The 23979-nt window shown below is 37.2% G+C and overlaps 1 protein-coding gene and 1 pseudogene across 4 annotated transcripts in view; both read right to left on the bottom strand.

The window, feature by feature from the left end:
* The window catches only part of GTF2E2 (general transcription factor IIE subunit 2), a 79683-nt gene that overhangs the window by 8297 nt on the left and 47407 nt on the right, over positions 1 to 23979 (bottom strand). For 3 of the 4 annotated variants that reach the window (XM_047091206.1, XM_047091203.1, XM_047091204.1), the window contains exon 6: positions 17021 to 17114. In XM_047091206.1, the coding sequence (XP_046947162.1) occupies positions 17021 to 17114 (94 nt within the window). Of the gene's footprint in view, positions 1 to 10631; positions 11325 to 17020; positions 17115 to 23979 lie in introns of those variants that run through there. The other variant, XM_047091207.1, reaches the window with a different exon arrangement.
* Positions 812 to 2595, bottom strand: LOC124520352 (tetraspanin-17-like; annotated as a pseudogene).

Raw genomic sequence — 23979 nt, 5'->3', positions numbered from 1 at the left:
ACTTTCATATCCATACTAATTTGCCATTTGCTTGTTTAATTACTGAGAAGTGTTGTGGACTTCAATCTTAACTGTGAATTTGTCTTTCTCCTTTCAGTTTTATCTATTTGTAACTTTGGAAGCTCTGTTGTTAGGTATATATTTAGGACTTATTCTTGGAGAATTAAATCCTTAATCGTTACATAATATTCCTCTTTATCCTTGGTAATTTGCTCTCAAGTCTACTTTGATTCTAGCTTTCCTTTGATTAGTATTTGTATGGCCTATCATTTTATACCCTTTTACTTTTTTCAAGGGAGAGAGAATTTTACGTGTACAAGTTTTTTGAGTTTTTTTAGTTTATTTTTGAGAGGGTGCGCACATGTGCAATTGGGGGAGAGGCAGAGAGAGAATCCCAAGCAGGCTCCACACAGCATGGAGCCCAATGGAAGGCTCAATCTCACAACTGCAAGATTATGACCTGCGCCAAAATCAAGAGATACTTAACAAGTGAGCCACTCAGGTGCTCCACAAGTTTATTTTTCTTAACATGCAGTGTTATATTAGTTTCAGGTGTACAATACAGTGATTCAACAATTCCATACATCACCTGGTAGTCATCATGACAAGTGCACCCCTTAAGCCTCATCACCTATTTAAGCCATCCCACCACCCTACCTCCCCTCTGGTAAACATCAGTTTGTTGTCAATAACTGTGTTTCTTAATTTGTCTCCCCCACCCCACTGCCCTTTGCTCATTTGTCTTGTTTCTTAAATTCCACAAGTGAAATCATACGGTACTTGTCTTCCTTTTACTTATTTAGCTTAGCATTATACTCTCCAGCTCCATCCATGTTGTTAAAAAGATTTCATTCTTTTTTATGGTTGAATAATATTGCATATTGCGTGTGTGACACACACATAAGTATATTACATCTTTGGGCGGGGGGGGGGGGACAGTTCAAGGTTTTGTTTATTTGAGTAGTCTGTAGCCATCGTAGCCATCATCATGTTTGATCCTGAAAGCAGGGAGAGAAAATTTTTGGACACATTTTGGAGTCTGAGACACTAAGGCCAAAGTGGGCTCCTGGCAGGGTCATGGTCACAGCCAGCAGAGAAGACAGCTCTGAAGCTGTGTGAGGCTGTGTCCCAGGCAACAGCAAGCCATAAGCCTGCCCTAGAGAGTCATATGCACAGAAATGTATACCGGCCTGGGTGGGGACACGGCAGACCCCTCCCACCCCACCTGGCCTGCACCCTCTTAAGCTATGCCTTTCCCAGTCTCCTTGAGAGCCCACCACCCAACAGCAGTCAAGATGGTGGCTCCCTGTACACATTCACACAAACACACCTACCCTCCATGCGTACAGCTCCAGGACAGGCAGCCCAGGCAGAGGCACATAGCTTCCCTCATGAGCACACAATACACCCACACTCAAACTCCATATGAAGCTCAGGTCCAAGCAGAAGCACCTGCAGCCTTGCCCATCACAGGCACAGTGGCAGGGGGTGATCCCTGGGTAGGCAAGTAGGGTGGCCATACCCAGTGTCACAGCCTCACCAGTTGGCCTTTGACTCCTTGATGTCATTCACAAGGTTCTGGGCCAGGAAGATACCAGAGATCTGGAGGAGGGCAATGCCCACAAAGACCCTAGCAACAATGATCAGGTTGTCCTGCAGCCACTTCTCAAACTGGCCCATGCAGCCTTTGGTGTGGATGGAGTCCTGCTGCTCCAGCCCTAGTTTGAGCCAGCAATCATAGTCACACTGGGTGTTGAGGACATCTACTGGGTCCCTGACAAAGCAGAAGGGTACCCCACAGTGCTCCCGGCACAGGTTCAAGTTGGGGCAGTTGAAATAGATACTGAGGTTCCAACCATTAGGCCCTCAGGCTTTGCAGCAAAACCAATATTCCTGAACAAAGTCAATGAGGTTCTGGAGGTCAATGTCATCCTGACAATCCTTGACATTATTGCTGATGGAAGAAATTGAACTGGTCTTAAATCCAGTCATTGAGTATGAAGGCTCGGATCCTTTTTGCAGCTCCAGGAAGAAGACAAGGCTGAGAAACAAGGAGAAAACCTTGAGGGGTTAAGTGTTCTCCCAGAGAGCCCCAATGCAGCCAGCAAAGTCCAGTGCCAACACGACACCTCCAACCACTACAAACAGCCACATGGGGTGGAGGACTCCCAGGTCTGTCAACATGGAGATTGTGGAAAGAACTCCCTTCTCACCCCAGGCCCATAAGCCAATGGCCAGGAACAGAGATCCCAGCGCCCAAAAAACAATGTTGAAGCCAAATAGGAAATATTTTCTGCAGTAATCAACTTTGGGTTCCTGGAAGTGCTGGTGCTTGCCCAGCATGGTCAGCTGGCCCAGAAACTGGAGCTGTGGCCAGGCTAGCCGTCCACAGGCCACCCTGGGCTAGAGCAGCCTGGGTTATACCACATCTTCTTTATCCATTCATCAATCAACAGACACTTGGGATGCTTCCATATCTTGGCTGTTGTAAATAATGCTACTATAAACATAGGGGTGCAGGTTTCCCTTTGAGTTACTGTTCTTGTACTCTTTGGGTAAACACCCACTAGTGCAACTGAATGGGAGGACAGTTCTAACTTTCTTTCTTTTACTTTTATTTTTTAAAATTTACATCCAAATTAGCATAGAGTGCAACAATGATTTCAGGAGTAGATTCCTTAGTGCCCCTTACCCATTTAGCTCATTCCCCCTCCCACAACCCCTTCAGTAACCCTCAGTCTGTTCTCCATATTTATGCATCTCTTCTGTTTTGTCCCCCTCCCTGTTTTTATATTATTTTTGTTTCCCTTCCCTTCTGTTCATCTGTTTTGTCTCTTAAAGTCCTCATATGAGTGAAGTCATATGATTTCTGTCTTTCTCTAATTTCACTGAGCAGAATACCCTCCAGTTCCATCCACATAGTTGCAAATGGCAAGATTTCATTCTGTTTGATTGCCAAGTAACACTCCATTGTATATATATACCACTTCTTCTTTGTCCATTCATCCACCGATGGACATTTGGGCTCTTTCCATACTTTGGCTATTGTTGGTAGTGCTGCTGTAAACATGGGGGTGCTGGTGTCCCTTCGAAAGAGCACACCTGTATCCCTTGGATAAATACCTAGTGGTGCAATTGCTGGGTCGTAGGGTAGTTCTATTTTTAGCTTTTTGAGGAACCTCCATATTGTTTTCCAGAGTGGCTGCACCAGCTTGCATTCCCACCAGCAGTGAAAAGATACCCTCTTTCTCTGCATCCTCGCCAACATCTGTCCTTGCCTGAGTTGTTAATTTTAGCCATTCTGACAGGTGTGAGGTGGTATCTCATTGTGGTTTTGATTTGTATTTCCCTGATGATGAGTGATGTTGAGCATTTTTTCATGTGTCTGTTTGCCATCTGGATGTCTTCTTTGGAGAAGTATCTATTCGTGTCTTTTGCCCACTTCTTCACTGGGTTATTTGTTATTTGGGTGTTGAGTTTGATAAGTTGTTTATAGATTTATCTGATCCTTTATCTGATATGTCATTTGCAAATCTTCTCCCATTCTGTTGGTTGCCTTTTAGTTTTGATGATTGTTTCCTTCACTGTGCAGAAGCTTTTTATTTTGATGAGGTCCCAGTAGTTTATTTTTGCTTTTGCTTCCCTTGCCTCAGGAGACGTGTTGAGTAGGAAGTTGCTGCGGCCAAGATCAAAGAGGTTTTTGCCTGCTTTCTCCTCAAGGATTTTGATGGCTTCCTGTCTCACATTTAGGTCTTTCATCCGTTTTGAGTTTATTTTTGTGTATGGGCTAAGAAAGTGGCCCAGGTTCATTCTTCTGCATGTCGCTGTCCAGTTTTCCCAGCACCACTTACTGAAGAGACTGTCTTTATTCCATTGGATACTCTTTCCTGCTTTGTCAAAGATGAGTTGGCCATACATTTGTGGGTCCATTTCTGGGTTCTCTATTCTATTCCATTGATCTGAGTGTCTGTTCTTGTGCCAGTACCACTGTCTTGATGATTACAGCTTTGTAGTATAGCTCGAAGTCTGGGATTGTGATGCCTCCTGCTTTGGTTTTCTTTTTCAAGATTGCTTTGGCTATTTGGGGTCTTTTCTGATTTCTATTTTTAACTTTCTGAGGAACATCCATACTGTTTTCCACAGTGGCTGCACCAGTACATCTTTTTACTTTTAACCCATGTCTTCATATTTAAAGTGAGTTTCTTATAGACAGCATATACCAGGGTCTTGCTTTTGTATCTAATCTCAAAATCTGTCTTAATTATCATCTGTAGACAATTTACTGCCTTAATTATTATGTTTGAACAGTTTAACAGTGAAAAGTATGTTAGATGATTTTGGACGTTTAAACAGATGAAAATCTGTCTTAATTCGTATATTTACATGGTTTACATTTAACATAATTATTAATATGGCTGGAATAAAATCTATCACCTTACTGTTTCTATTTGTCCGTGTACTCCTTGTTTTTTCCTTCTGTTTCTGTGTTCATGTAGATAAACTGAATGTATTTTTTCTGATTACATTTTATATCTGCTATTAGCACCTTATTTATGCATTTTTTTATTGAGTACTTAACTGACACTTAAAACTGTATTAAGTTTAGGTATAGAACACAATGATTTGATATGTGCAAAATGACTGCCACAGTAATTAAACACCCATCACCACACAATTTTTTCCCTTGTGATGACAACTTTTAAGATCTACTCTCTTAACTTTCAAATGTACAATACAGAATTTTTAACTGCGGTTACTTATTTTTTGAAAACAATGGTTTTAGTGGTTGTCCTAAGATTTATAATACATGTCTAATTAATCCCAGTGTAGCTGCAAGTGAATTATACCAGTTCACATGTAATGTAAAGATGTTATAATAGTCTTCCCTCTGACCTTTGAGCTGTCATAACCTTTACTTTTATATTTGCTGTAAACATAAAATGGATTTCTATTACTTTTGCTTTATAGTCAGCTATCTTTCAAAGCAATTACTAAAATATTTTTAATTTTTTTTTAATGTTTATTTTTGAGAGAAAGAGAGCACAAGCAGGGGAGGGGCAGAGAGAGAGGGAGACACAGAATCCAGAGTAGGCTCCAGGCTCTGAGCTGTCCACACAGAGCCTAACACAGGGCTTGAACTCATGAACTGTGAGATTGTGACCTGAGCTGCAGTTGAATGCTTAACTGACTGAGCCACCCAGGCACCCCAAGAATGAATTTTTATTAGACATTTTTTAAAGTAATTTAAAAGTAATTTCCTTACCAGAAATCATTATTATATGTTAATGCAGGTCTAATGACAATGACTTATCTCAGTTTCTGTGATACTGACAGAATATTACTCTGAAAGACCAGTTCTCCTTCATTTTTAAAAGACCGTTTTTGGGGCGCCTGGGGGGCTCAGTCGGTTAAGCGTCAGACTTTGGGTCAGGTCATGATATCACAGCTTGTGAGTTCAAGCCCTGTGTCAGGCTCTGTGCTGACAGCTGAGAGCCTGGAGCTAGCTTCAGACTCTGTGTCTCCTTCTCTCTCTGCTCCCCCGCCCCCCACTCCCGCTCGCACTCTTGACACATTCTCTCAAAAATAAAACATTTTTAAACAAACAAACAAACAAATACATGGACAGACTTCCTGCTGGGTACAGAATTCTAGGTTGAAATTTTTTTCCCTTTTGATTCTTTAGAGATGTGATTGCATTGTCTTCGGGTTTCCATAGATTCAAATGACAATTCTTTCCTCTGTAAAGAGCTTCCTCCTCTAACTCCCATCAGTATTTTGTCATCATCTTCAACTTTCAGCAGTTTGAATATAAATGTCTGGCTGTTTTTCTGTCATGTGTTTTGGGGGATTATCTTGCCTTAAATTCTCTGAGCTTCTTCAATCTTTGGTGTCTATCATTAGTTTTTCAAAATCCTTGGCCATTATTTCTTTTGTCCTATTTTCCTTCTGAGATTTAAATTACATATTCAGACCACTTGATATTATCTCATAGCTAATGGGTGTTCTATTTTTTCAGTTTTCTGTTTGTATTTTAGTTTAGATAATTCATATGGGTCTATGTTCAAGTTTACAGATTCTTCCTTTGGTTATGCCAAATTTACTGATGAGTTCTTTTGTCTGTTACTGTGTTTTTCACTTCTAAACTTTTCATTTGATTTTCTTATCATGCCTCTTTGAAATATCCTACTTCATCTTTTTTTATTTTTTTTTTTAACGTTTATTCATTTTTGAGAGATGGAGAGAGACAGAGCATGAGTGGGGAAGGGGCACAGAAAGGGGGAGACACAGAATCCGAAGCAGGCTCCAGGCTCTCAGCTGTCAGCACAGAGCCTGACACGGGGCTCAAACCCATGGACTGCAAGATCATGACCTGAGCCAAAGTCGGACACATAACCGACCCAGGCACCCCAATATCCTACCTGACCATACACATTGCCTGCCTTTTCAAAACCAGAAGCCTTAACATATAAATCATAGTTATCTTAAATTCCATGTCTAACAGTTTCCAGTACTTGTGTACTGGATACCCATAACGCACCACAGGCTTCAAATTGCTCTAGTCACACCTTGTGTTTAGGGTAGAGGCTTGTTTGCCAAAGTTTTTCTCAGCGTCTACTCAATCTGCAGTTCTAGGTCTTCTGTTTAGGCTGTATCTCATTATGGTCTGTCTGCCTCCAAGCTCTTGCAACTCTCACAGAATTCCACTGTTATCCATTACTCTACATCTCTTAGCCTGGTACGGGGTGGTAGCTCTCTGAAATTCTGATTAAGCCTTGGTCGTAGCCAAGTACTATGTTCTAGGTAGCTGGCCTGTGGCCTTCTCAATGTTCCTGCCCATCCCTCTCTGCTAAAGTTCTGGGCCCAGGACATATTCCTGCCCCTTCCTTAGGGGTGGAAGGTTTTCTTTCTGCTCTATTCAAACCACAGTTTAAGGCTTTGGTCACACAGTAGAGAGGCAGGAAGGACTAAGACAGGGCTTCATGTCTTTCCTGAAGCATCTACGGTCCCCTCCCCGCCCAGGCTCGATCATTTCTGTTAGCATCCAGTGAAGTCTGTGGAAAAGAGCCTGCAAGTAGCTGTGAATTCCCATGCGTTCACGGCCCCCAAGGATTCTACATCTTCCCACCAGTCCAATTTAAGCCAGCAGCAATTCATTAAAATGTTTAACTGAATTCTTCTGATTGGTGTTCATTCTGTATCTGTCTCAGGTAAACAAGTGTTTGCATCCCTTCTTTTCTTGGAGGTGCCCATCTTTCCTTAGATTTCAGGTTAAGTGGTTGCCCTGGAACCTAAGATCTCTGATGGATTCAGGTATAAATCTGCAGTTGTCTAGGGCTTATTATTATTGCTATAGGGGTGGAACAGTGCTTTGATCAGCTTTCTCCATTTTAAGTGGAAGCCAGAAGTCCCCAACTATCCACTTTTTCTGCAATGAACAATGTGATTAATGCAACTAGCTGTGCTCGCTACAGGATTATGTGAGAGAAAACAGCTTCAGGTCAGACTTCCAAGTCAGCAATAAAAACATCACTTTAATTCCAAGAAAGCACACAGTACTGTTTTAAAATCTATACCAAGCCAGAATTTTATATGTCTAATTTACCACAACTGCTGAAGGAAGTATGCCACCCACAAAGTAGTTCAGGCGTTTTAACCCATAACTTGTTAAATTCTAGCTACCAATGTGTAAAAACTGTATTCATTTATTTAGAGTAAGTATTACAGAATATAAATGCATAACAATTAAACTGTATACTTTTCTCTTGTAGAAGAAAAAGGATAAAGAGAATAAAAGTGTAGATGAGAAAAACCTCTTTTACTCAATGGTAAATTTCAGTCAATTCACTTTTTACCAAGCATCTATGTTACCAGCATTGTAAAGGTTCAGTTCTTTGAAAGACAAACTACTGTGATGTTCTACCTTGATTTGTACAGAGCTCATATACTTCAGGCCTCTTCAGACACAATTACACAGGTAATAATACCTATTACAAGGAACAGCAATGGTCTAGAAAACTAATATATACATTAATGTACCACCAAAAAGAATATACAATATAAATTTTAATGGCACAATGGAATTGAAAGTACATTAAAACAAAATTTAACTACTTTCTTTTGCTAGAAAAGTGATGCTTGAGCTATTTTCAGAGGAAAATCCCTGAATAAAAAAACTCTTCAATATCTTTGTTATTTTTCAATAAAACATTTCTACATTAATCCCTGCCTTTCCTTAGCTTACTGCTGTTGCAGTATTTAAGTATTACATATACTATATAAATGTATCACAGCTGCACAAATACTTAAGATGAACACTGGAAAGCAGGGCCAAATTTTAGAGGCAGGATTCCACAGGATCCGAAATTTAATTACATTTTAATGTATGGGGGGGATAGAAAATGTATAGTTGACAGAGGTACAAAGAGAAATAATCTTGTTTTTCTTAATTTTATAAAGTCATTGCAAGAAAAATACATTCAAGATCATCTTTATTTTCTATGAGCCTGGCAAAGACAACTAAAAACATCTGGTACTGGTGAGGGTAAAGAAATGGATACTTTTCCATATACTGCTGTGAAGGGGTAATTTGGTCCCAAAATATTGGTGCGAACTTTACAAAAGGCATTAGGCAAAGTATTGAAAATTTTTTAGGGGTGCCTGGGTGGCTCAGTCAGTTGAGTGTCTGACTTTGGCTCAGGTCATGATCTCACAGTTGGCGGGTTAGAGTTCTGCATCAGGCTCTGTGCTGTCAGCCTGGAGCCTAGCGCCTGCTTTGGATTCTGCATGTCTGTCTGTCTGTCTGTCTGTCTGTCTCTCTCTCTCTCTCTCTTAAAAATAAATAAACATTAAAAAAAATTTTTTTAAGGAAAAGAAAATTTTTTAAATATCCCTTACCTTCTGATCTCACAATTCTGTTTCAAGAAAACTACAATATGGAAATAATGAGGCAAGTGCACATATATATATGTGTAAGTATTAAGCATTATTTATAATAGCATATAGGAAAACAAAAATTAAATTTCCATCTGTGGAGCATCGGAAAAACTGTTTTAAAGCACATCCATAAAATGGAATATCATATAGCCATTAAAAAAATAATGAACTAAATAAAACAGCACCAGAGCTCTCTTGCCAGGAAGAGAGTTTCTGAGAGAAGTCCTATATTGGAAGGATAAAGTTTAAATTGTTTAAGCTTCCAGGTAGAAAAGAAAATAGCAGCAATGAAAGAAAAATCAGCGTTGTCACTGGACTTGTCACCAGGAACACCAATTAACGTTATGTTTCCACAAAAGATCAGCTCAAATGTGGCTTCAGACTGCTAAACCAGCTCTGGCTCTCTGCTATGTAACAAAACACAAAACTACAGATCCACTTAGTCAATCAGCCAGAGAGCTAAGGAAATGTGAATAAATAATCAGGTAAGATTTAAACACCTAATATTTTGGTACTATTTGGTATTTCTAATTCTACTAATAATAGCTAATATTACTGTTACTACTATTCTTACTGGCGCCAGGCTCTGTTCCAAGCTCTAAGAACTTTCATATTAACTCATTTAATTCTCATAAGGACAAGACAGATACCATTACTCCTACTTTATAGATAAGGAATCTCAGAAGTATCTTGTCTAAGCAAACAAGGAGCAAAGCTAAGATATAAACCAACAGTTAACTACTCAAACCATCCTCTTAACCACTGCATTTATACTGCCTCTAAATGAATACGATCCTGATATAAGGAAACACTTTTGTGAAATAAGACATATACCTAAGTTCAGCTACGCTGTGTTCACTTACCTATTTGATTTTTTTAAATTACTACAAATAAACTCTCTCCTTACTTATTTGCTACATCTCATTTTAGGACATTTGCTTCTATTTACAGATAAAATGAAGGGTAATCTTTTTTTTTGTTTGTTTGTTTTTGTTTTTGTTTTTTTTTTCTCAGTTGCATTTTATTTTATTTTTTTTTTAATTTTTTTTCAACGTTTTTTATTTTATTTTTGGGACAGAGAGAGACAGAGCATGAACGGGCGAGGGGCAGAGAGAGAGGGAGACACAGAATCGGAAACAGGCTCCAGGCTCTGAGCCATCAGCCCAGAGCCTGACGCCGGGCTCGAACTCACAGACCGTGAGATCGTGACCTGGCTGAAGTCGGACGCTCAACCGACTGCGCCACCCAGGCGCCCCAATCAGTGTAATTTCTGAAGGCAGAACATATTCTGCTTTACTAGTATCACTGATAACTGTTCATTAAATATGTCCAAAACCTCACAACACATGAGAAAATTAAGAGGGGGTCATAAGTTCTTTTTTCATACCTCTAGAAACAAGTCATTCTACAGTTTCCTAGAAGGCCACAGGGTAAGTATGAATATCATCTTACTTTTAACTATCCTAACATGAAATTCTATCTTTTCTTTTTTTTTTATATATATATGAAATTTATTGACAAATTGGTTTCCATACAACACCCAGTGCTCATCCCAAAAGGTGCCCTCCTCAATACCCATCACCCACCCTCCCCTCCCTCCCACCCCCCATCAACCCTCAGTTTGTTCTCAGTTTTTAACAGTCTCTTATGCTTTGGCTCTCTCCCACTCTAACCTCTTTTTTTTTTTTTTTCCTTCCCCTCCCCCATGGGTTCCTGTTAAGTTTCTCAGGATCCACATAAGAGTGAAACCATATGGTATCTGTCTAAAATGAAGGGTAATCTTAAGCATGACTGAAAGCGTCATCATTCAAGATTTCATCTCTACCCATGACTGCCACCTACTGGGCTAAAACAAAAATCTTCATCAATACAATCAGGACAAACCATTTTGAGTAAAATATGAAAAAAGAGTAAGGAAGATAAATACTACGATATGCATCAACTTTCAGGGGGCATTCTCTGTTTATACCATTAGCAAAGACTCAGTTTTTTTTTTAATTAGTGATTTATGCCATACTGACAATTTCAACTAAAAGAACACTGTCCCACCTCTGAAGTTCCTGTGGATGACATTCCCCCAGGGTCTCTACACCACTGTATGAACATCACAATGACAGTATGCAAGAGCTACTATATGAGTTCCTATGTCAATCTTCCCTCTGTCTTAGGTGAGCTCACGAACAGAAACCTTATTCACTTGGACATCCGTTGTATCAGTGAATGTGCTGAATCAAAAAATTCATGAAAAGAAGCTTGAAGACAACGTATCTTAATTAACTGTTGTCTATTTTATAAACATAAATCGTACCTTCAACAGAATTCTCAACACAAGTAGTTTTGCCTCCTGGGGGAACATTTGGTAATATCTGGGTACATTTTTAGTCGTCGCGCTGTAAGGAAAGGTATGGCAGTGACATCTAAAGCAGCCAGGGATTCTACAAAACATCTACAATACAGAATAACAATTCTAACACCAAAAAAAAAAAGATCACCCAGCTCCAAATATCAATACTGCCCTTGTTGAAAAACCTTTCTTCCTCCAGCCATCCTTCTTTGAAAGTATAAAGATTAATGAAAAACATCAGTTTATGATAACTGAGCCTACAACCAAATTCTAAATACATACATAAAGTACTTTTTATAGTGGTTTAATATACACATGATTTCCTAGCAACATACAAGATATATTATACAGAGAATATAGTATGATTAACCTTTGCAAGTCACAGAAAAACTTCACTTTGTATTTTGCAGACCTTTGCCAAGAGTTCTTTACCGCTTAAGGAAAACACTGATCATGGTATATAGGTTGCTACTGCATCATGACATTAGTACTGGTCCATCTGTAGCCATTGCATCCCATAGTGACTCTACACATAAAGGTCAACAACTATATTATTTATATTCTTTTTATATTCCAATATGTGCTTGAACAGATTAAATATTAAAAATATTGAAATAAATTTTTTATAAAATATAAATCAATTCCTTTTATTTCTCCTTTCTGTTACAGTTAGGGTATTATAGTTTTTTGTTTTGTTTTGTTTTGTTTTTTAAAGAAGCTCTATGCCCAATGTGGAGCTCACAACCCTGAGGTTAAGAGTCACATGCTCTACCGACTAAGCCAGCCAGGCGTCCCAGTATTATACTGACTTCTAAGAAATTATGTCTAAAAGTAGGTTGTATCATCTTGAAATTTCATTTTATAAGAGCAAAGAAGATGTTACAAAGTATTTGTTACTCAAGGCCCACTGAATCTGATGCATAAAGGATTAAAAACCACTAGTCTGTGAAAAAAACCAAAGTCTTTACTACAACCTTTGCCTTCACTATTCTCTGCTTGAACCCCACTTCCCCCACAACAGCACACACATGGGCACCATTCCGGTACTTTGCAAGGCTGGCTCCACCTCATTCCATGGCTCCTCCATCCATGGCGGTCTTCTCTGAGCTCTATCCCCCATGCCTTTACTGGCTTGCACATACTACATTTGTCTCTTTCCTAGAATTTGATACAATCTGTAATCATTTTTATTTTTTGTATTGTCTACTTTATCCTTTAGAATATAAACTCCACAAAGGCAGAGAATGGTCTACCTTGTTCACTACTGTATCCCTATATTTAACAAAATGACTGGGGCATATAATAGGACATCAGTAAATATTTGTTGAATAAATGAATTCATGAATACACTATAATAGACCATTACCAAAATTTCAAAAAGTGTCAATTAGAAAATAAAAACAAAAGAACGAAGTTGATAAAATGATACCAATAAGTTTAAGCAAATTACTTAGAGATATAAAGAGAATCACTTTATATACACAAAAGAGTCCCCCCAAATTATATAATTTCCAAACAAATAATGGGGCGAATATATCACGTATTAAAGATAATAAATATAAAATGACATTTCAAAAGGTTAAAACCGACTGTATGTCAACTACAAAGGAAATATATACACAAAAGACAGGGTACAAAAAAATGGGCAAAAATATATCAGTCAAAAAAAAGGGCAAGGGATTAAAAGAATAATGAGATAAAGTCAGACTTTAAAGTAAAAAAAAATATGAACTACAACCAAGAGGGGATGCTTTATAATGTTTATGGATACAGTCCTTAAACTAGGATTGTCAAGAATGTTTATAAGCTAAAAACTCTGCAGGAAAACATACAGGAAGTACTGGCAAAATTAACAACCAAAAGGCAATGGCAGATTTTAATGTTTGCTCAGTCACTGCTCATATGAAGTAGTCAATCAAAATTTAGTATGTAAAAGGTGATCTGATTGTATTTTCCCTTAAAACAAAAACACAACAACAAAAGTAAAATAGATAAACCAACAGCATAATACAGAAATAAGGGAGAATGCCCAAATACAAAAAGTTAACAATAAAAAGGGAAAATTACACAAAAAAATTAAACACGTTCTAGGGCCACACTCTGCAAAAGCATATGCTATTAAATTTGAAAATTAAAAGTGATTTTAGGAAAGAACAGATTGCCAAAAATTCACAAGGTAGGAAACTTTATGAAGGACATAACCAAAGAAGATATGAAGAATGCTGTCAAAGCAGCCACAGCCAGACACATGCATCCATGAGTTTTCATGTTCAAATCCTCAAGAAATTGAATATTCTCATAAGGAAAGAATGGGAAAGGGAAGGAAAAGGACAGGAATGATGGAAGGAAGGAAAAACAGTACTTCTGTTTGGATGTATCCAGCATCACACCCAAAACAAATCCTGAGAAAGTAAACAAAAAAGAGAACACTGAATACTGAAGCAAAAATCCTTAATATACAGGAAAAGAATCCAGAAATATAGAACATAAAAAAAGGGTTATTTTAGGAGTGTAAGGACAGTTCACTATTAGGAAATCTAGTAATATATTTCAACATATATTAAGTCAGAAACAACAAAGATCTTAATAGATGCATAATCTGTCAATTTACCTTCCCAATATCTCCAGATATATACAGCTATTTCATAACATAAAAAATACATACACATATCCAGCATGTAAGGTGTATAAGAATATTTGCTGCAGCATTATTAAATACTTAAAAATCCATTTATCAGGTACACTTATATAATGGAACACTAAATAGCCATATGGCATTATAGAATATCTCCAACAGAGAAAAAGCAAATTAGAAAATTAGAAAAATAAACATCAAACAATTTACACAACTTACTTCTAAATGTGTAGGATTTTACCAACAAGCATATATGGTTACTTTTATAATCTGGGTAAAAAAAGTGAAAATCCTCATCTTGTCCTTATAAACCAAGTAATAAGGAGATGGGAAGAGTTTAAGCCAACAAAGGCCATATAAAACAGCAAATGAAAATAGGGATAATATTAAAGAACAGAACTTTAGAAAAAGATAACGCAAACAGGAAAAGGCTGAGCAAAGTTAAAACAGTGATATCCACAGAAAAATCGCAACAGGGGACAGAAAATAATGGCTTGGTATAATGTTTAGTGTGAGGATTACAGCGGAAATTAAGTATACTCCTAAAATTTCTCCAATGAAATTTTACCAAGAAAACCTAGAGGTCCATGCTATTCTTAGCGAGCTACTGCAACCTCAACATTTGCCTCAAATTACACATCTACATAACACAACAGATATGCTACACCATGCTGCCATCTGCAGAGCAGACTTAATACTAAAAATTCCCAGAGAATGTTCAATTATTTTGATTGATAAAGGTATCAAGAAAAATGGTAGGGGAAACTAAAACTAGTGCTATACTATATTAGAAAGTGAAGAAGAGAGACAGCAGGTGGAATCAGCAACATGGTAAGAAAAAGTCATTATAATACTTCAAGCTGAAAAATCAAGAAATAAAAATATAAGCATATTATAAGGGGAAAACCACTCAAAGAATTAAAATAAATCCAGTTAGGGGCGCCTGGGTGGCTCAGTTGGTAAGCGTCCGACTTCAGCTCAGGTCACAATCTCACGGTTTGTGAGTTCGAGCCCCTCACTGGGCTCTGTGCTGATAGCTCAGAGCCTGAAGCCTGCTTCAGATTCTGTATCTCCCTCTCTCTCTCTCTGCTCCTCCCCGACTCACACTCTGTCTCTCTCTCAAAAATAAACAAACACTAAAAACAAAAAAATTTAAGTAAATCCAGTTAAGTATGGCCACAAATGAAAGGGCCTCCAATTAGTGAAAGGAAAAATGTATCTGCTTTTCATTGTAAGATCTTCCTATTGGAACACGTGATACTTGTGATTTTTTTTTTAATACTGCAAATTGCTTTCAAATGGATTAGCTATGCCAAAGAATAAAGGAATCAGCTATTTTTTTTAAACTTGTAAATATCTTAAGGATCAAGTCCACCGCTATGTTTTTTCAAAGTGTCAAATCAGTATGACAAGTATAAAAGTTTTCAAAAAGCAACTCAAGCAATACGAAAACTGCTAAGCCAAACTTTCTTAAATGAGTATCACTACAGTGTATAGAAGGTCACTACTACCTTATTGACATACAGAAAGCTTACTTTATTAGAAAGTGCAATACAGAATAACTGGAATGCTTTGAAATTTTTTATTTACAGTAAAAAACATTTATTGAGAACCAACTATATACAAGGTACTCTCAATCATGATTTTCCAACAAAACACAACATTCTATTTCCTAAAACAAATCATGGTCATCTGCGTAACTTCAGGTTGACTAAACTCCTATCTACAAGCACCACAAGCCTAATATCTGCAGCCAGATAACAAATAAAAGAAAAACTTAAGAGCTATTGCAAAAATTGCAAAATCATAAGACATGTATGGGCTACTAAAGGGACAAGAATTACATGTGCATTTTTATACAAAATTATTCCTTCAATAGAAACTCTTTTATTTAATACAATAAACAAAAGTCACTAGGACTACCAGGCATGCATAACAATAGTTTCACTATTTGGAATTTAATATTACTTTTTTATTTTATGTAATTCTATAATGTTAAGATATTCTGGTGTAAGTTTGTATTACTTTTCAAATTTTATAATTAAAATGGTGTTTAATTCTTTTCTTGCCTTTTTAGTTCAAAATTAATACAAATTTACAGTACAGTCTCACACTTGTTTAAATGAGAATTTTTATTTATTTATTTATTTTTGAGAGAGAAACAGAGCACAAGCAGGGGAGGGTCAAAGAGAGACAGGAGACACAGAATCCAAAGCAGGCTCCGGGTTCTGAGCTGTCAGCACAGAGCCCAACGTGGGGCTCCAAATCACAAACTGCGAGATTATGACCTGAGCTGAAGTCAGTCGCTTAACTGAGACACCCAGTGTCCCTAAGTGAGAATTTCTACTTGTATAGGTATAGATTTCCCATGACTAAACCCTTGTTTAACTATTTTACCTGACAAGTATTAATGAAGTATTTTTAATTAAAATCCAAACACAGGCATCACACATTTAGTATAAGATTCACCATAAGCTTATTAGCATCTGACTCTACAAGAGTCAGAGAAAAAAAATCATCTTCTCTATCCAATCTGATAATCAACTTATAAATTACTTAATATTAGTCACCAACAGAATTTTGTTCTTTTTCCCATCCTGCATCAAGCTTTCATACCAAGATATGTAGTATTTGTAAAATAATAGAAATAAAGAAATAAACTGGTACCGCTGACATAGAAGCATAAAATATCTAACCTACTATATGATTACAAGTACAAATAACCTAAAATCTTTCAAATTCCATATTTCAAATTGCATTCTCAGAAACAATATGTTAGAAGATTAGTTGTGTTCTAAAAGATAAGGCTAAAAAAGCACTACTACAAAATTTGTTAACATAGAATTATAATGTTACTTTTGAGAGACAGAGCAAGGAGCGGGGGAAGGGCAGAGAGAGAAGGAGACACAGAATCACAGGCTCCAGGCTCTGAGCTCTCACCACAGAGACGGACATGGGGCTTGAACTCATGAACAATGAGATCATGACCTGAGCAGAAGTAGGACGCTTAACTGACTGAGCCACCCAGGCACACCTATAATAGGATTATAAATATAAATTTGTCACCCTATATTTGTAATATTTGAAAACTAAACAGAAAGGCTCACCTTCATCCACAGAAAACTGACAGCTCTTATCATTGAAGAAAAGAATTTTCTTTTTATCAGGACGATTTACAAATAGTATCTGGTCCCCCAAAGCCTTAAAAGACAAAAAAACAAATTTTTTTCAGTTAACTTCCAAATTACCTCCCCCCAACAAAATATTTTTTTTAATAAAAAAAAAAAGTAGTAGTCCTTTTAAGTCTATTTGACAGAGAGAGAGAGAGAGAGAGAGAGAGAGAAAGAGAAAGAGAACACGAGCGCGTGTGCACCAGGGAGGGGCAAAGAGAGAGGAGAGAGAACCCTAAGCAGGCTCAGCGCTGTCAGCATGCACCCCAATGCAATGCTTGAAACCATGACCGTGAGATCATGACCTGAGCCAAAACCAAGAGTTGGACACTTAACTGAGCCACCCAGGTGCCCCAGGACTCCTATTTCTTTTAACCTTCAGTATACCATTAAGGTCTACTACACCCAATTTTAATTCTCAAATTTCTTTCAATGAGCAATTCTCACTACTTTTATGTATTGATATTCCAAGAGTTTTATTCTTAGAGATTTCCAAAGTACAAAAAGAAACCTTACTTATTTTTGAAAAAATCCAACCTATGTTGCAATTTAATATAGGTCCATTGGAGCCTTTTATTAATCAAAGAAAAATTGTGTGATCTTAGTGTTCTTACTTTCCCTCTACTTTAAAATATTTTGCCACTTATTTACCATTAGCAATTATTTCCAATTATGCTTTAAAAAGCTAAAATAGTGGGGCACCTGGCTGGCTCAGTCAGTTTAAGTGTCTGACTCTTGATTTCAGCTCATCATCTCATGGTTCATGGTTTTGAGCCCCACATTGGGCTCTTTGCTGACAGCATGGAGTCTGCTTGGGTTTCTCTCTTCCCACCCCCCCCCCCGCCCTCCCCAGCTTTCTCGCCCCCCTCTCAATAAATAAATAAATAAACATTATAAATAAATAGTTAAGTTTTTTTTTAAAAAAAGGAAAGAAAGGTTATATCACCTACAAGTGTGATATAATAGTGAAACAGTGAAATTCTATCACTTAGAAGTGTGATTCAATTTGTGTTATTGTACTGCCCAAACTATTGCATTATCTTTCAGAAGATATAAAAGACTACAGAGTGGTCTTTGTTGTCTTTTAGCTTTCATTAAATATTTGACAGTTCAGAATTTTTTATTTTCTGCTCCTTAGAGCAATGACAAGAAAACTGACGGAAGATACTTCACCATTATTAATGAATGAGAACAAGAATACAGAAAGCCTGATAGTAGCACTCACTCTAGACTCTGATGATGGTGAAATTCATTATAGAAATAAAATCTAAACCTGTGAGTCTTTGGATGACAATACCACAGATGAATCACCTCAAGCTTAAGAATCAATGATTGAATGACACTGCTAAGGACTTAAATATATAAGATATTTTCCTTCAGTTAGTTTTTCAACAAGAAGGAATTCACTGTACAATACTATGTGATAGGAACCTTTGCCATTTCACTTTGCTAAAAAGACGTATAATAGTATTCTTTCATCTTTCTGATGTGTTTGCCAAAATACACTTGATACAGAAGTTTGCTATGTTAAAATCTTATAAAAATTTCCAATAAAGTTGTTTTTTACCATCCCTTCATTCTTATTTATATAAATTATTCATGACATAAAATACTTTGAAAAATAGTTCAGATAAAATGTTCAAAGTAATGGTCATAAAAATGCTCACCAAACTCAGGAGAAAAACAGGTGAACACGGTGAGAACTTCAACAAAGAGAAAATTTAAAAAGAGAGCTGAAAAATCAGAGCTGAAGAATACAATAACTGAAATGAAAAATACAGTACAGGGAATCAACTGCAGATCAAATGACACGGAAAAAACGGATCAGTGATTTGTAAGACAGGATAGTGGAAATCACCCAATCAGAACAGCAAAAAGAAAAAAGACAGTTTTTAAAAATGAGGATAGTTTAAGGGACCTCTGGGACAACATCAAGCATACTAATATTCAAATTATAGGGATCCCAGAAGGAGAAGAGAAAAAGGAAAGAAACCTACTTAAAAAAATAATGGCTGGAAACTCCTCTGACTTGGCAAAGGAAACAGACATCCAAGTCCAGGAAATACAGAAAGTCCCCAGTAAGATGAACAAAAGAGACCTATACCAAAAAAGATCTATGCCAAGATACACTAGAATACAATTATCAACAATTTAAAAAGTTGATTTTTTTTTTTTAGGTTTATTTATTTTGAGAGAGAGAGAGAGAGAGCATAAGCAGGGGAGGGGCAGAGAGAGAGAATCCCAAGCAGGCTCTGCACTGTCAGCATAAAACCCAAAGCGGGGCTCGATCTCACAAACCATGAGATCATGACCTGAGCTGAAATCAAGAGTCAGATGCTTAACCAACTAAGCCACCCAGGCACCCCAAGAGGAAGAGTGATTCTTAAAATCAAAAACAACTATTTACAACCTACAGAACCCCTCTAAGACTAGAAGTTGATTTTTCAGACAAAAATTCAAAGGCCAGAAGAGAATGGTACGACATATTCAAAGCAATGACAGTAAAAAACCTAAAACCAAGAACTTACTCTATCCAGCAAGATTATCATTCAGATGTGAAGGAAAGAGAAGAGTTTCCCGTACAAGCAAAAGTTAAAGGAGTTCAACAACCAACCAACCTTATAAGAAATGTTAAAGGGACTTCTATAAATGAAAAGACGTAACTAGAAGAAAATTATGAAAGAAGGCATTTTAGTGGTAAAGGTAAACATATAGTGAAGGTAGTAGATCAACCACCTATATAGTGTGATGGTTAAAAGACAAAAGTAATAAAATCATCTACACCTACAATAATTGGTCGAAGAACACAAAAAAATAAGATATAAAATATGACATGAAAAACAAAACGGGGGTGGGGCAGTAAAAATGTAGGGCTTTTAGAACATATCTGAATTTACACGACCATCAACATCGATAGATCACTATATACATAGGATGCTATGTATGAACCTCATGATAAACACAAGCCAAATACCTATAAGAGATACACTAAAAACTAAAGAGAAAGGAAAACAAAACACTAAGGAAAAGCATGATCGCAAGGGAACAAAGCCAAAAAAGAAGAAAAAAACAGAACAAAAACAAAAAAGAAAACAACAAATTAAATGGCAATGAGTACATACCTACCAATTACTACTTCAAATATAAATGGACTGAATGCTCCAATCAAAAGACATAGGGTGGCTGAAAGGATAAAACAAAACAAGATGAAAACAAGACCCAGGTATATGCTGTCTACAAGAGACTCACTTAAGATCTAAAGACACACAGAGACTCAAAGTGAGATGAAAAAGACATTCTCTGCAAATGAAAACCAAAAGGAAGCTGACTTGGCAATACTTATATCAGACAAAACAGACTACAAAAGTCTGTAACAGAGTCAAAGACAGCATTACATCATGATAAAGGGATCAATCCAAAAACAGGATATCTTTGTACCCAACACAGGGCCACCAAAATACATAAAACAAATATTAACAAAGTAGTAAGTTGACAGTGATAAAGTAACAGTAGAGTTTATACCCCAGTTATATCAATGAATAGATCATCCAGACAGAAAATCAGTAAGGAAATACTGGCCTTAATACATCAGGACAGCAGAATTAACAGATACATACCAAACATATCATCCAAACACAGCAAAATACACATTATTTTATTTTAAAAAAAAATTTTTTTAACATTTATTATTGAGAGACAGAGAGAGACAGAGTATGAGCATGGGAGGGGCAGAGAGAGGGGGAGGAGACACAGAATCTGAAGCAGGCTCCAGGCTCACAGAGCCCGACGCGGGGCTCGAACTCACAAACCGCGAGATCATGACCTGGGCCAAAGTCGGACACTTAACCGACTGAGCCACCCAGGCACCCCCAAAATACACATTCTTTTCAAGTGCACATGGAACATTCTCCAGAATAGATAGCACGTTAGACAGAAAACAAATCTCAATAAATTTAAGAATACCTAAAGCATATCATCTTTTTTTTTAATGTTTACTTTTGAGAAAGACAGAGACAGAGTGCGAGCAGGGGAGGGGCAGAGAGAGAGGAAGACACAGAATCCGAAGCAGGCTCCAGGCTCTGTGCTGTCAGTACAGAGCCCAACATGGGGCTCAAACTCACAAACCACGAGATTATGACCTGAGCTGAAGCTGGACACTTAACCTACTGAACCACCCAGGTGCCCCTCAAGTATCTTTTCTGACCACAATAGTATAGAAACAGAAATCAGTTATAAGAAGAAAAATGCAAAAACACATTAAACATGTGGAGGCTAAACAATATACTACTATACAACTAATGGGTCAACAAAGAAATGAAAGGAGAAATTAAAAATACCTGGAGACAAAAGAAAATAGAAATACAGCACACCAAAACTTATGAGATAAAGCAAAAGCAGTTCTAAGATGGAAATTCAAAGCTATAAATGCCTACACCAAAAATAAGAAAAGTCTCGGGGCCCCCTGGGTGGCTCAGTGGGCTGAGCACCCGACTTCAGCTCAGGCCGTGATCTCGCGGTTTGTGAATTCGAGCCCTGCATTGGGCTCTGTGCTGACAGCTCGGAGCCTGGAGCCTGCTTTGGATTCTGTGTCTCCTTCTCCTGCTCACACACTCTCTCTCTCTCTCTCTCTCTCTCAAAATAAACAAACATTGAAAAAAAAAATCAGTAATCCAAAAAAAAAAAAAAAAATCTCCCAACAAAAAAAAGTCCAAGACCAGGCAACTTAACTGATGAATTCTACCAAACATTCAAAAAAGAATTAATATCGATCCCTCTTAAACTCTTTCAAAATAGGGGAAGGGAATACTTCCAAACACGTTTTATGAGGCTAGCATTAACCTGATATCAAAACCAGACACAGATGCCACAAGAAAAAAATTGATAGGCCAACATGTCTGATGAATACAGATACAAAAATCCTAACACAGTATTAGCACACAGAATTCAACAATACACTAAAAGGATTATATACCATGATCAAATGGGATTTATTCCAGGGACGCAAGGTTCAAATGCACAAATCAAACAATGTGATATACCACATTAACAACATGAAACTTGGAAAAATCATATGACCTCTCAATAAATGCAGAAAAAGCATTTGACAAAATTCAACATCCACTCACGATAAAAAAAAAAAAAAAAACAAAAAACAAAAAACCACCATCAACAAACTGGGTATACAGGGAATACACCTTACCATAATAAAGTCCACTTATGACAATTCCACAGTTAATATCACACTCACTGGTGAAAAACCAAAAACTTTTCCTCTAAAATCAGAAACAAGACAAGAATGCCTGTTCCTGTCACTTTTATTCAACACATTACTGGAGGTGCTAGCCAGAGCAATTAAATAAGAAAAAGAAATTAAGGGCATCCAAATTGGAAAGAAGAACAAAAAGTGTAATTTCAGATAATACGACATATATAGAAAACCCTAAAGACTCCACCAAACTTTTAGAATAAACAAATACAGTACAGTTGCAGGATACAAAACCTATATACAGAAATAAGTTACATTTCTCTACACTAATAACAAACTATCTGAAATTAAGAAAATAACCCCATTTGCAAGTGCATCAAAAAGAATAAAATATCTAGGAATAAAGTTAACCAAGGACGTAAGAAACCTCTACACTGCGAAGTGTGAGACATTCATGAGAGAAACTGAAGACAACACAAATAAATGGAAAGATACACCATGCTCATGGATTGGAAGAGGACCATTGTTAAAATGGCCATACTATCCAAAGCAAACTATGGATTCAATGCAATCCCTGTCAAAATTCCAATGGCATTTTCCACACAAAAAGAACAAACTAATCCTAAAACTTACATGGAACCACAAAAGATCCTGAATAGCCAAAGTAATCTTGAGAAAGAACAAAGCTAGAGGTATCACACTTCTTGATTTCACACTATATTACAAAGCGACAGTAATCAAAAGAGTATAGTACTGACAAAAAAAAGTGTTACACAGATCAATGAAACAGAATAGAGAGCCCATATATGCATATATGACAAATTTATGACAAATGAGCCAAGAATAACAATGCACAAAGGGCAGTCTCTTTAATAAGTGGTGCTGGAAAAACTGGGCAGCTACAAGCAAAAGAATGAAATTGGACCACTATCTTACACCATTAACAAAAATTAACTTAAAATGAATTAACAACCTGAATATAAGACCTGAAACCATAAAAGACCAAGAAGAAAACACAGGTAGATAAGTTTCCTGATATCAGCTTTGGAGATGATTTGTCAGACTTGACATCAATCAAATCTGATTTGTCAGACTTGACATCAAAAGCAAAGACAACAAAAGCAAAAAAGTGGCACTGCATCAAACTAAAAAGCTCTGCACAGCAAATGAAACCAATAAAATGGAAAGGCAACTTACTGAATGGGAGAAAATATTTGCAAATCATGTATCTGATTAGGGGTTAAGATCACAAAAATATGTAGGGGCACCTGGGTGGCTCAGTCGGTCGAGCGACTGACTTCTGTTCAGGTCATGATCTCATGGTCTGTGAGTTCGAGCCCCGTGTTGGGCTCTGTGATGACAGCTGAGAGCCTAGAGCCTGGAGCCTGCTTCGGATTCTGTGTCTCCCTCTCTCTCTGTCCCTCCCCACTCATGCTCTGTCTGAGAAATAAACATTAAAAAAAAAAATCACAAATATGTAAAGAACTCATGGAACCTGACACCAAAAAAACAGTCTAATTTAAAAATTGGAAAAGGATCACAAATACATGTTTCCAAAGAAGATCTACAAATGACCACCAACACAATCAACATCATCATCAGGGAAATGCTAAACCACAATGAGGTATCATCTCACACCTGTTAATAATAGCCATTATTAAAAAGACAAGGTATCACTGTTGGAGAAGAT

Source organism: Lynx rufus, unplaced genomic scaffold (assembly GCF_022079265.1).
Source record: "Lynx rufus isolate CCGP_SWC_20201006 ecotype Redwood Valley unplaced genomic scaffold, mLynRuf1.p SCAF_3, whole genome shotgun sequence".
Lineage (NCBI taxonomy): Eukaryota > Metazoa > Chordata > Mammalia > Carnivora > Felidae > Lynx > Lynx rufus.
This window is presented reverse-complemented; position numbering and strand designations above follow the sequence as displayed.